We start from the raw sequence: 14,269 nt of genomic DNA on the forward strand, positions 1-14,269 counted from the left end.
GAGGTGGCAGTGTGGGGAGAAAAAGGAAGACCAAGCTCCGGACACTGGAGGTTTTGACCTTAGCCAAAGAACTGGAGAGGGGATGGGCTGTTTCACCCTTTATCTCCTCATATGGAGGCACAGACAGAGAGAAGGTGCAGACCAGTGGACTGCTTGCAAGAATTCTCTGACGCCGAGCATTGGCTGTGCATGCATAGCCACAGTGGAATACACATGGGGATCAGCCCTCCATGAAGAAGGATGCTTCAGGTGCTGGATCTCATGACAGGCTGCGTGGAAGGGGAGGGAGTTGTGTGTGAGCCTGCATGATAGATAGGAAGAGGGATCGATGTGTTATACACACACACAGTGCTTACCATTGAAGACTCTGCTGTTGAAAGCAGGACTGGAAGAAAGCCAACGTCATACCAATCCTGACAAAGGACAAGCAGGATGACCTAGGTAATTATAGTCCAGGGAGCTTTACATTAATCCCAGGCAAAATTGTGGAACAGCTGACTGAGGACTCAGTCAAGGAATTAAAGGGTGATAAAATAATTAACTATCAGCCTGCATGATTTTATGGAAATGAGTCACCATCAGATGATCCTGACATGATTCTTCAAAACCATTACACAACTGGTTGACAAAGACAGCTGTGTTCACACAGTGCACCTCTCTCACAACTGCCTCTGTTTTCACTAACAAGGTCAGCTCCCAGACTGCTGCGCTGGGCATCACAGAATGGGGAAGAGATGGCCAGCCCTCTGTGGAGATAGAGGTGGTTAGGGACTATTTAGAAAAGCTGGACGTGCACAAGTCCATGGGGCCGGACGAGTTGCATCCGAGAGTGCTGAAGGAATTGGCGGCTGTGATTGCAGAGCCCTTGGCCATTATCTTTGAAAACTCGTGGCGAACGGGGGAAGTCCCGGATGACTGGAAAAAGGCTAATGTAGTGCCAATCTTTAAAAAAGGGAAGAAGGAGGATCCTGGGAACTACAGGCCAGTCAGCCTCACCTCAGTCCCTGGAAAAATCATGGAGCAGGTCCTCAAAGAATCAATCCTGAAGCACTTACATGAGAGGAAAGTGATCAGGAACAGTCAGCATGGATTCACCAAGGGAAGGTCATGCCTGACTAATCTAATCGCCTTTTATGATGAGATTACTGGTTCTGTGGATGAAGGGAAAGCAGTGGATGTATTGTTTCTTGACTTTAGCAAAGCTTTTGACACGGTCTCCCACAGTATTCTTGTCAGCAAGTTAAGGAAGTATGGGCTGGATGAATGCACTATAAGGTGGGTAGAAAGCTGGCTAGATTGTCGGGCTCAACGGGTAGTGATCAATGGCTCCATGTCTAGTTGGCAGCCGGTGTCAAGTGGAGTGCCCCAGGGGTCGGTCCTGGGGCCGGTTTTGTTCAATATCTTCATAAATGATCTGGAATATGGTGTGGATTGCACTCTCAGCAAATTTGCAGATGATACTAAACTGGGAGGAGTGGTAGATACGCTGGAGGGGAGGGATAGGATACAGAAGGACCTAGACAAATTGGAGGATTGGGCCAAAAGAAATCTGATGAGGTTCAATAAGGATAAGTGCAGGGTCCTGCACTTAGGATGGAAGAATCCAATGCACCGCTACAGACTAGGGACCGAATGGCTAGGCAGCAGTTCTGCGGAAAAGGACCTAGGGGTGACAGTGGACGAGAAGCTGGATATGAGTCAACAGTGTGCCCTTGTTGCCAAGAAGGCCAATGGCATTTTGGGATGTATAAGTAGGGGCATAGCGAGCAGATCGAGGGACGTGATCGTTCCCCTCTATTCGACACTGGTGAGACCTCATCTGGAGTACTGTGTCCAGTTTTGGGCCCCACACTACAAGAAGGATGTGGATAAATTGGAGAGAGTCCAGCGAAGGGCAACAAAAATGATTAGGGGTCTAGAGCACATGACTTATGAAGAGAGGCTGAGGGAGCTGGGATTGTTTAGTCTGCAGAAGAGAAGAATGAGGGGGGATTTGATAGCTGCTTTCAACTACCTGAAAGGGGGTTCCAAAGAGGATGGCTCTAGACTGTTCTCAATGGTAGCAGATGACAGAACGAGGAGTAATGGTCTCAAGTTGCAATGGGGGAGGTTTAGATTGGATATTAGGAAAAACTTTTTCACTAAGAGGGTGGTGAAACACTGGAATGCGTTACCTAGGGAGGTGGTAGAATCTCCTTCCTTAGAGGTTTTTAAGGTCAGGCTTGACAAAGCCCTGGCTGGGATGATTTAACTGGGAATTGGTCCTGATTCGAGCAGGGGGTTGGACTAGATGACCTTCTGGGGTCCCTTCCAACCCTGATATTCTATGATTCTATGATGATTCTATGCACAACGTACAGATTAAAAATTAGCACTAGGCACAATCACTATGGTGCCCATCAAATGGTTCAGGAACTAACTGATAGACAGTGCAAGGTAATTGTTCATGAGGAATCATCACTGGATGGGGTTCACGGGGATGAGTTCTCAGCCCAACGCTATTGGTCAAGGTGGTAATATAGGCAAGGATAGGTTCATTGATACAGAATGATCGGAACCACTTGGTAAGCTAAGCACAATCCAACAACATGCATTTAACCAAGCCAAATGCAAGGTCATGTATCTGGGAACAATGAATGCAGGCCATACTTACAGCATGGGGCAACCATATCCTGGGAAGCCGTGACTTTGAAAAGGACTATGTGGTCATTGCAGATAACCAGCCGAACAGGAGCACCCACAGCGCTGCTGTCGCTAAGACAGCAAACGCTATCCTTGGACATACAAACGGATGAAATATTGCACGAGAACAGTGAAGCGATATAACTTCAGTATACGGCATTAGTGAGACCATTACTGGGGATACTGATTCCAGTTTTGATGTCCACACTTCAAAAAGGAAGTTGTAAAACCAGAGAGGGCCCACAAAAGCACTGCAAGAATGATTCAAGGTCTGGAAGCCAGAAGCTGGGAATGAGCGACAGGGAGTGGATCACTTGATGATTACCTGTTCTGTTCATTCCCTCTGGGGCACCTGGCACTGGCCACTGTTGATAGGATACTGGGCTAGATGGACCTTTGGTCTGACCCAGTATGGCCGTTCTTATGTTCTTATGGAAAATATGTCTTACTGTGAGATAAAAAATAAAAGGAGCTCAGTCTATTTAGTTACACAAAGAGATAGTTGAGAGGTGACTTGATTACAGTCTATAAGTACTTCATCTGGAGGTTTCTGAGAGCAGAGAGCACTTTAATCTAGCAGACAAAGGCAGAACAAGAGCCAACAACTGAAGGCTGAAGCTAGACAAATGCAAATTGAAAAATAAATCCTTTTTTTTAAACTGCGTGGGAAATTAAGCCCTGAAACTACTTCCTTAGGGAGGGAGTAGAGTCACAGTCGCTTGGAGTCTTTACATCAAGATTGGATGTTTTCCTAAGAGACATGCAAGAATCACATGGGTGAAGTTCTCAGACCCATGGTAGGCAGGAGGTCAGACTAGATGATCATAACGGTCCCTTCCATCTTTAAAAATCTCTGAATAACGTCATCACAATATTTATTGTACTCCTGACACTTATCCAGATATATGGATTCACTTTAGTGTTTACATTTGAACCCACTCTTAGAAAAGTCTAGAAGGTTATGGATAAAAAATAACAAAGGCAGATCATTATGGGCAGAGTCCTCTTTGGTACAGATGTTCCTGTGTGTGTTCCAGGACTCGACTGTGCTTTTACTGCCATACTGGGTACCATAAAAACCAACAAATTAAAGCTTCTTCCAAACAGGATTCATACTGAAACAGAATTGGAACTACAGAGCTGCAGTTTATGAATGAGACCTCCACTGGTCCCATTAGAATTAATAAAACTATGGTACCTTGGATAACAGTTGCATGTTAACTGTTGGCAAATGATGACTTTTAAGGACAACTGCTGTATATTAATTATCCAAATAACTCTAACTTCTAACTCAGCATTTTATGTAACTTTTTGTAACTCTTTAGCAACCAGTAACTATTATAAAGTCATGAAGATAAATGCCTGTTTAGAACTTACGACACGTTAACAAAATTCTGTGCTATTCCTGCTGCAGAAAGACAAAGAGGGATATCACTGGCCAAATGCTGAAGCCCTCCCATGTGCAAAAATAATGAAATAATCTCTGAAATCAATGAGAACTTTGAGTGAAGACTGCCAGCAGAGTCCCTAGTAGGTGGAATGGTAAAGGAGATAGCTTGTTACATGAAACACAGATTTTATTACTGTATCTTCCTTTGGAAAATTATCGTTTTCCACATGTGCAAGTAGATACAGAATAAAAAGCAGGATGAGACTGGGAGATCTGTGAATGCCACTAAAGCATATATTGTATGTATTCAACTTCATCTCCATGCTGGCAGGGGGTACCTACCTCCATTTCAACCTAAAAGAATTGTAAGCCAGGAAAATTTTACTAACTTTCGACAAAGAATGTTCATATTTATGATGTTTATTCATGTAATTGTGTACAATAGTTACGACAATACTAGGATCCGAAATTGGAAGCATGCCTGCTGTTTGATGGTAGGGTGGGAATAGGCATCGCAGACTGCAATGCTACATTTTATGCTATCAATTAACGATGTCATTCAAGATCTGAAAGAGTGTGTAACTCGAAGGGCCTGATCCTGCAAGATGCTGAGTCCCCTGAATTCCCAGCCCCACCCAGGAAGCACTCAGCTTGTTGCAGGGTCATGGCCTAATGAACAGCCTTAGCTGCAAAGCACCTTCTGCCCTTCAATACCATGTAATTAGATCTACAATCAAAAGGGCCGTACTTGCAGATGTCACTGCCATGGAACAGGCAGTCAGGTTTTCATGACAGCACTGATGGAGGTGGGACACCAGCTGAGGCTTCAGCCACCTAAGAGCTGTAACAAATTGGCCCGCAGGAACTGGGTTCCCCAATCCTGTAACACCTGTGATATTCCCCGAGAGAGTCAAGCGCTAATGGAATGTTCATTTGATACCAGGCTAGACACGGAAGTGAAATGCCCATTACGCAGCCTGAAATCTCAGACCGTAGCCCTCAAGTGGAAACATTTTAGAAGATAAAATAAACTACATTCTAAATCCATTCCGTTCACACTGCATGAATAACAAATAAATGGCAATGTCAATGCACAACAGCTTCTCTCTGCTACATTTCCCTTTACCCTCTGTGCAGAAACTGTAGATTTGAGAGAATATTTACAAAGAGAAGATTGTACTTAATGGACATGAAAGACAATGTCATTTGTCTAGTGTGTGTTGACCTGGGGACAGAACATGGGACCCAACAGCTGAGAACCACATCATTTCTATTCATCCTTCATTAAGCAACAGTAAACCAATTACAATCCATGTCATCTGAAGAAAGGTAGCCTGATATGTGGACTCATGCCACTGCAACTTTACAGCAAAGCTATGGGTCCATGACCAGTTAATGACTCCCAGTTATACAGCTGGCATCAGCTGTGTGTTTGGAATGATAGTTCAAAATAATCGGACTTTGGGAAAGCACAGCATTTAATTAAAATTAGTAATAAAACTGGCAGCACGCAGGGGGAAAGGAACATGACACAGTATTTGCTGCTGAAAGAGGAGATATATCTGTTGGGATCGATTGATTGTTTTCTTTAAACTAAGAATTACTAACAAAGCAAGGTAATAACCTTCTGGAAGAAGAAATGATAGATAGTAGCTGTCATCGTATCTTTGAGGTTAAGAGCCACTTGATGATACTCTTGTACCTCCCAATGTTTTTGTTTTGCTGTGGTGTAAGTAGAGTGTCTATAAGACAGGAGCTTTTCGATATATTTTCCATTTGACTAAATCCTACCACTTCATTTTGACTTTTATTGCTTTTCAACCTGGTGAGAGCCCTATAACGATTCATCATTACAGTAATCTTTAAGCAGCTTCCCTCCTATTTGCCGCTATATATATATATATTAAGTGGAAATTGCTCTTTGAATTCACCTCTAACGTCAGATTCCATTTTTTGTCTAACAAGAATGGTATCTCCAATCATCCTCTGAATGCAGTAAAATGAGAACACCTTGCATAATATACACAAATCCCCTATCACTAAGAGGAGTCTGACTCTATCTCCTAGTGTGTGCGCATTTTACAAACTGCACAAAGCCAGGTATATTTCAATTGCACTATTACACTCATTCAAAGACCTCTCACCTATCACCAGAAAGGTATATTTTATCTTTGGTTCAGCAGCTTCTGGACAACAGACCTCTGGGTCACCTGTGGCTGATGTAGCAGAAGCATTCAAATCAGAATTCAGCTGCCTTTGAAACACTGCAATCACATAATTATTATCTTCTGCTTATTTTACCATGGGAACTAGGGGAATATTCCATAGCAATTTTTTGACAGATTAAATTAATCTTTTGGCATTTGTTAATTATCTGTTTAACAGATCGTGATTTAGTCATTATTCAATAAATGATTTGCCAAGTGATTTCTGCAGATAATTCTTCGTCTATAGACCACTCATGAGAAGTTTGGTGCAAGAACTTGGCATTCAAAAAGCAACCTCTTTTAGATATGATGGCTCTAGATCATACAGCTAGTTTCTGTTCCCTGATTGGATGAGCATAGCACATAGAATCAGGATTGCAGTGCAAATATCCACACTGGAAAATTCAAAATCCATTGCTTGTGACAATTCTCCAACATGTGCTTAAAAACTGGCTGTTTTGACAAACATTCTCAGCAGTAAATACTGGCATAGAGTAACACAGAAGAGCTGCCAGTTGAACCAAATTTGTTTAGAATTTCAAACGCATGTTTGTGAGGAACATTTTGCAGAATTCAGCCAGCTCTAATTGCCATTCTGTCTACATGTAATAAGCAGTAAATGTGACGACTACCATATAATCTTTCCAGTGTTGTCTGCATCCAATTACAATGGTAATTTGATTATTTAATGCTCATGATGTTTTAGAGACCGGTCTAGCTTCTGGTCTCATTTACACCTGTTTTACATTGCCGTAACTCTGGTATGTATAGTGCCATCAGCATAGTTACTCCTGACTTACACAGCATCAATGAGAGGAGAATCAGGCCCTATGTCATCATAGAATCATAGAATATCAGGGTTGGAAGGGACCTCAGGAGGTCATCTAGTCCAACCCCCTGCTCAAAGCTGGACCAATCCCCAACTAAATCATCCCAGCCAGAGATTTGTCAAGCCTGACTTTAAAAATATCTAAGGAAGGAGATTCCACCACCTCCCTAGGTAACGCATTCCAGTGTTTCACCACCCTCCTAGTGAAAATTTTTTTCCTAATATCCAACCTAACCCTCCCCCACTGCAACTTGAGACCATTACTCCTTGTTCTGTCATCTGCTACCACTGAGAACAGTCTAGATCCATCCTCTTTGGAACCCCCTTTCAGGTAGTGGAAAGCAACTATCAAATCCCCCCTCATTCTTCTCTTCTGCAGACTAAACCATCCCAGTTCTCTCAGCCTCTCCTCATAAGTCATGTGCCCCAGCCCCCTAATAATGTTTGTTGCCCTCCGCTGGATGCTTTCCAGTTTTGCCACATCCTTCTTGTAGTGTGGGGCCCAAAACTGGACACCGTTCTCCAGATGAGGCCTCACCAATGTCGAATAGAGGGGAATGATCACGTCTCTCGATCTGTTGGCAATGCCCCTACTTATACAGCCCAAAATGCTGTTAGCCTTCTTGGCAACAAGGGCACACTATTGACTCATATCCAGCTTCTCGTCTACTGTAACTCCTAGGTCCTTTTCTGCAGAATGTCAGATAACTACATGCTGGCTATGGGACAAATCCCATCCCAAGCACGTTGTTTGAGTAACTGGGCATCTTCTCTCCCAAGCCACAAACCAGCAGAGTTGCTGCTTCATAGCCATCCCTGCAGCATTGCTCACAGCCTCTGCATCACTCCTCTAGTGGCTGACAGGTTCACACAGCAGCCGATCTACCTGTCCCACTCCTGATCCTCCACTCCAGACCCTAAAACTCCCCTCACCCTGTGCTACAAAGAGCAGAGAGACCTTGCAGAGCAGAGTTCTGGGGTGCATGCCCTCTGTGCGAGTTCCCTACATCTTCTTCCACTCCCACACAAAAGAACCATATTACTTCCCTACGTTTGCTGGGGCAGAATTGCTCCTACAGTCACTAACGAGCTCTTCCTAGCCGTCCCAAGCAGGTACACAAGTACTTACTCGAGCACTGCGCACTGATGCTGGGGAAGTTCAGGAAGGAAGACGCGATCTGACCAAACTGTTTAAAGCAAGAAGTCATTCCTGTCAGGAAGCCTAACTACACAAAAGCACATAAAAAGATTGCTGTGAAGGTCAGACTTCTGCTCGTGTTCCTTAAGGGCGCTGTTATGAAAAACACTTACTCTGCCACATTAAACATGCTGAAAATATTACTCACCAATGACACTGTTGCTTTTGCTTATCATAAGATAACTGCAGTGCCAGCAACCTGCAGAATTCTCCCTGTGTGCTTGGAGTACATAATCATACACTGCCTACTTCCGTTTCCAATCCATGCTTAAAACCCAGATATTGCGTCCTGTACATGCATGACCAATTTTCCTCGGCAGGGTCTGTGTCTGCATGTTTTCAGACTAATTAACATGGGCACATGGGTCAGTCATAGGAACTAGCCTCCCCGCACTATCAGATCCTAAAGCCCAGCTTTTCTGGGGGAGAACTTGCTTGAAAACTCAGCCAGAAGGCTTCCCATTCAGCTGAATCCTTGAAGACGAAACCCCTCACTTGTGCCTCTGGGCAAACCTGAAGTGCGTCAGCAGCTGGTGAGAAAGGAGGAATGGCACCAGTTGTCACTGACTTCATTAGACACTTTCCAAGACGGCATCTTTCTAAAAAGTCTCTCTCAGGAAATGTGATGAAAGTGGCAGCTCTCTCTGGGGTATTAATGCAACAAAAATTCAGCCACAGGTTCCGGGTGGGAGAGCAGTTAGCAGCGGTGAACAGACAGCTGACAATAAAAGCCCCTGTGCCCAGCAGCCCCGTCTAAAAGAGGTTTATCTTCTTCTGAGAGAAGAAACTGACACCTGGGAGCCAAGAATGCCCTGAGCCCCGATGAAGCACTAGCAGCCAAGCCACCCTTTAAAAAAATCTCATTTTACACCACAAAAACAACACTGCTCCTGCCTCTATGCTTCTCTCTCCACCAGTCCCCTTCATCCTTGCCATGGCCTGGGACAGCAAAGCAAAGGGCCCTGCACATGCCCCATGCCCTGCTCCTAGTCCCCAGGCACGACCTTGCCCTTTTACAGCTCTCCCTGCCCCCTCCCAAAGGTCACCCCAGGAAGGAAGAACAGCCCAAAGGTTCAGTGCAGAGACCCCAGCAAGTTTACTCTCGTTTTGTGCAACCACTTTGCTTGCAACTCAGGTGGGCTGTTCGGTGTCCTGGCTCTCTCCCCCCACCCACACTGCCAGCCCTCCCTTCCCAGGTTTAGATGACAACCCCAAACCCTTCTCTCTCCTCTCCCACATCTATGGAAGTGCGTTAACCTGTGCGGGGGGACGCTGCCTGCACTGAGCAAAGATCACTGCCCCTTACCCTGGGAATGGCACCTACCTTCTAAGAAGCTGGAGCGGGCAGGTGACTGGAATCCCCTCAGACAGCGAGCCCAGCTGGCACGGCCAGGGCTCTGCTGCCATGCACAGGGCTTCGGACACACCAAGCGAGCATCTTCTGCAAGCAGAGCTGCTTTTCACACACACCAAACTGCAGCCGCAGCCGAGGAGACTGCTGCACATGTACCTCTGCAGACTAATTCTCACTCACACCCTTGGAATAGGGACAGAGTTTCTTAACCCTTGGGAGGCCTGTGCCCTGGCAGCTGCCGCTCTCCCCCTTTGGCGCTGAGCAGCAAGTGGCACTAGACTCCTCTTGGGCGGGCTGGAGGAGCCTGAGTGGAGAAGCATCAGGCGCTATCCACAAAGTAGCAAAAGCCTCAAGTTAATCGCAGCCACTTCTCACCTGGCCAGGCAGGCAGCCCCGCACCATGGGCAGCGCTGTCTCCTCGGGGCAGGATACGCGGGAACCAGGGAGCAGTCGACGAGAGGCTGGGAATAGCAGTGCTCACGGATCCCGCCAGTGCCCCCTGCACGCGGTGGGGCGGGGGTGCCCTGCCTGGCGTGTCACCCCCACATGTCAGCGCCCGGGCAGCGGGCAGAGTCAGACATGAGACTGGACGAGTCTTTCCTTGGATCACTGGAGCTTCAACTGACTGGACTCCGGCTCCTTGCACAAATGCTTCTCCTCTAGCTGGCTCGCCACCGAGCTCCCCATCCTGTCCTCATGCCCCCGCCGAAAGCATCCTCGTCCCCTCCAGCCGGTCTGCCTGCCGGCTAGCACAACGCATTCAAACCCAGCCAGGCGCAGGAGCGGCTCCCTCTCTCAGCCTGCGAATGTGACTGAAAAGCATGGCTGAGAAAAATGTTACAATTAACAGGGGGGAGGGGGCTCCGACGGCTCAGCTGCTATTCTTAAAGGCACATTGCCCACGTGTCCCCGTCAGGGAGCAGACTGCAGGGGGGCACTCCGAGGGGCGCTTTTTATTTGCGGAGGGAGACGGGAGGCATGCTGACCAGGAACCCAGAGGAGACAGCAGGAAGCACCAGGGATGAGGAGGGAGATGAGGCAGGCCTCCTGACATTTGAGCAAGAGGGACTTGAGCACTAAGGACGCCAGCCTGGCCTCCGTTTGCCTGGGCTGGTTCTCCAGAGAGGAAGGGGATGCTCCCAGCGGCTGGCAGCATCCCTGCCGGTGTGTCTGCTCCAGAGAGACAGTCGTGCATCTGCCCTCGCTCAGCACCCCTGAAAGGTCACAGAATCACAGACTATCAGGGTTGGAAGGGACCTCAGGAGGTCATCTAGTCCAACCCCCTGCTCAAAGCAGGACCAACCCCAACTAAATCATCCCAGCCAAGGCTTTGTCAAGCCTGACCTTAAAAACCTCTAAGGAAGGAGATTCCTCCACCTCCCTAGGTAACCCATTCCAGTGCTTCACCACCCTCCTAGTGAAAAAGTTTTTCCTAATATCCAACCTAAACCTCCCCCACGGCAACTCGAAACCATTACTCCTTGTTCTGTCATCTGGTACTACTGAGAACAGTCTAGATCCATCCTCTTTGGAACCCCCTTTCAGGGAGTTGAAAGCAGCTATCAAATCCCCCCTCATTCTTCTCTTCCACAGACTAAACCATCCCAGTTCCCTCAGCCTCTCCTCATAAGTCATTTGCTCCAGCCCCCTAATCATTTTTGTTGCCCCTGCTGGACTCTTTCCAATTTTTCCACATCTTTCCTGTAGTGTGGGGGCCCAAAAGTGGACACAGTACTCCAGATGAGGCCTCATCAATGTCAAATAGAGGGGAACGATCACGTCCCTCGATCTGCTGGCAATGCCCCTACTTATACAGCCCAAAATACCGTTAGCCTTCTTGGCAACAAGGGCACACTGTTGACTCATGTCCAGCTTCTCGTCCACTGTAACCCCTAGGTCCTTTTCTGCAGAACTGCTGCCGAGCCATTTGGTCCCTAGTCTGTAGCGGTGCATGGGATTCTTCTGTCCTAAGTGCAGGACTCTGCACTTGTCCTTGTTGAACCTCATCAGATTTCTTTTGGCCCAATCCTCTAATTTGTCTAGGTCTTTCTGTATCCTATCCCTACCCTCTTGCTGAGGGTGCAATCCACACCATCCTCTAGATCATTAATGAAGATATTGAACAAAACTGGCCCCGAGACCAACCCTTGGGGCACTCCACTTGATACCGGCCGCCAACTAGACATGGAGCCATTGATCACTATCCATTGAGCCCGATGATCTAGCCAGCTTTCTATCCACCTTATAGTCCATTCATCCAGCCATACTTCTTTAACTTGCTGGCAAGAATACTGTGGGAGACGGTGTCAAAAGCTTTGCTAAAGTCAAGGTATGACACGTCCACCGCTTTCCCCTCATCCACAGAGCCAGTTATCTCATCATAGAAGGCAATTAGATTAGTCAGGCATGACTTGCCCTTGGTGAATCCACGCTGACAGTTCCTGATCACTTTCCTCTCCTCTAAGTGCTTCAGAATTGATTCCTTGAGGACCTGCTCCATGATTTTTCCAGGGACTGAGGTGAGGCTGACTGGCCTGTAGTTCCACAGATCTTCCTCCTTCCCTTTTTTAAAGATGGGTCCTTTGAGCAGGGCGGCTAGGAGACCACCAGGCTTCTCGACAGCTCCCCCGCCCAGCTACTCAGGGCCTCGGCCTGCTCCCTGCCCCCTTCCTGCAGCTCTCCCTGCTGGGTCCCTTCCAGTGGGAGAGGAGGTGGCAGGTGAGAGCATCTTTAGAGCCTTCGATGAAGGTGTTTTGTAAGTGCTGAGCATGGTCCTGGCTACAGAGTGGAGATGGAGCCAGGACAGTGGGACCCAGGAGCCTCTAGGTGTCAACTGGCAGAGGGCACAGGGGGAACATACAGTTTTACAGGGATCCCTTGGGTCGGACAGATGCACAGTAACTCACTAAATGGTGGCATGTGAGGTCTCTGCCCAGAGCCAGTAGCCCACTGGGCGTCATGATAGCTGGAAAATGTGCATACGGCTCAGGGGTACGGAGTGAGATGTCTACTGAAGAGAGGTAAACAGGAAGAGACGTGTCTCGGACAGGTGCCTTTCAAGGAGGAAGTAACAGACGAGGCTGTCTCTGGCTGGTCACGTGTGTACAGACGTGTACAGGAGGTGACGTGTCTCGGACAGGAAGTAACAGACGAGGCTGTCTCTGGCTGGTCACATGTGTACAGACATGAGATCTCTTTTCTTCCCTACCCCAGGGGAGTTGCGCTCAGCAGGGATACTTTAGCATGGTTGCAGCTCACAAAATGCCACAGGGAACTGCTACCTTAAGGGGTGGTAGCTACATGTTTGGTTTAGCATGTTGCTGGAGAAAGGTCTAAAAGAAGGACCCAGATCTTTAGCATTAAAATCAACCCCACCTAAGTGTTACCAACAAATTCAAACAAGTATCACAACCATTCTGAAAAATATCCATTGCATGGATTTTAGAGATTGGGACCTATTAAAAAGTGTACTTAATTAATTGAAACCACTCCCCACAAATAGACAGAAACTGCTTCGTTACTTCAGGTCAGAAAAGCGAGTAGAGGAAGGGAGAGCAATGTAATTGCTCAAAATTGTCTTAAAATTATAAATTAAGCACTGGAGTATATTAAAGAGAAGCCTCTTTGATACCAAACCTACCAAATATATTTAAGGAATAACCAAATTGCTGATAGAGGCACTTCAAACTTTGTACTCTGGAAGCTTTCTCTTTGCACGTCAAAGACCACGTTCGTTCCATCTAGAATAGTTGAGGCTTTCTGAAGTATAATGCTTTATGAACTAATCTGATTAGCATGGAAATACAGCAAAGTGATTCTAGCAGCTCCCTGCAGCACATTAAAAGGGAACATCCTACTGCAAACAGACATCATTATCTTTTGAAAAGTAAGACATGATTTGTCAATCAAAATTAAATTCCAGCCCAGACTCTTCCTGCTAAATTCCTAAGACCATACGTGGATTTCTATTATTCCACTGAAGGCAACAGAGTGACTGGGGTGTAGCAAGACCAGAATCCACATCTCCGGGGCAAATTCTGCCTTCAGCTATGAGATTTGTCAGCAGGAATTATGCGCATGCATCCAAGGATGGAATTTGGCCATAATCAGCTGCAGAGAGTATGCCAGCTCTTTGATTCAGGGTAATAAGAAATGTCTTTACAATTCCAGTAAAGTGAATAACCTGCCTTAAACACAGTCTTATTATAGAAAACTGAAGCATTAAAAAGTCTATAAATAAAGCAGGAGCTGCCATTCTCCCATAACTTCTACTAAATTTTATGTTCCACCAAGAATTATACAGCCCACAGAGACCACAGACTGCTGCACTGAAAAGAGCACAAACAACTCGTCTCAAAGGCTTTACTGTTCTAAAAACTGTAACAATCAAATACAGGTACAGCTAAAGCAGCAAATCCACCCATACAATGGCTTTAAAAAAGCTGTCCTGAGCAGGTGTGAGCCTTGACCCAACAGACCATAACAACTCTGAAAGTATCTGATCTGGTGAGGTCTGTAGTGCAAATTCTGCACCTCCCTGATCCAAAACGTCATTCAGGTTGGAGATGCCAATCCAGAAAGACCCACTGAACAGCAGCGGCATTAGAAA

At 46.5% G+C, this 14,269-nt stretch overlaps 1 protein-coding gene across 9 annotated transcripts in view; it reads right to left on the reverse strand.

Moving 5' to 3' along the window:
* Positions 1-10,388, reverse strand: part of HTR2C (5-hydroxytryptamine receptor 2C) — a 443,634-nt gene extending 433,246 nt beyond the window's left edge. For 8 of the 9 annotated variants that reach the window (XM_074962794.1, XM_074962796.1, XM_074962792.1 and 5 more), the window contains exon 1: positions 9,631-10,022. Coding sequence is in view for 1 of the 9 variants with exons in the window: in XM_074962795.1 (XP_074818896.1) it covers positions 10,036-10,062 (27 nt within the window). In the remaining 8 variants the exon portion in view is untranslated. The other variant, XM_074962795.1, reaches the window with a different exon arrangement.
* Between the last annotated feature and the right edge of the window lie 3,881 nt (positions 10,389-14,269).

This window comes from Natator depressus, chromosome 9, assembly GCF_965152275.1.
Source record: "Natator depressus isolate rNatDep1 chromosome 9, rNatDep2.hap1, whole genome shotgun sequence".
NCBI lineage: Eukaryota > Metazoa > Chordata > Testudines > Cheloniidae > Natator > Natator depressus.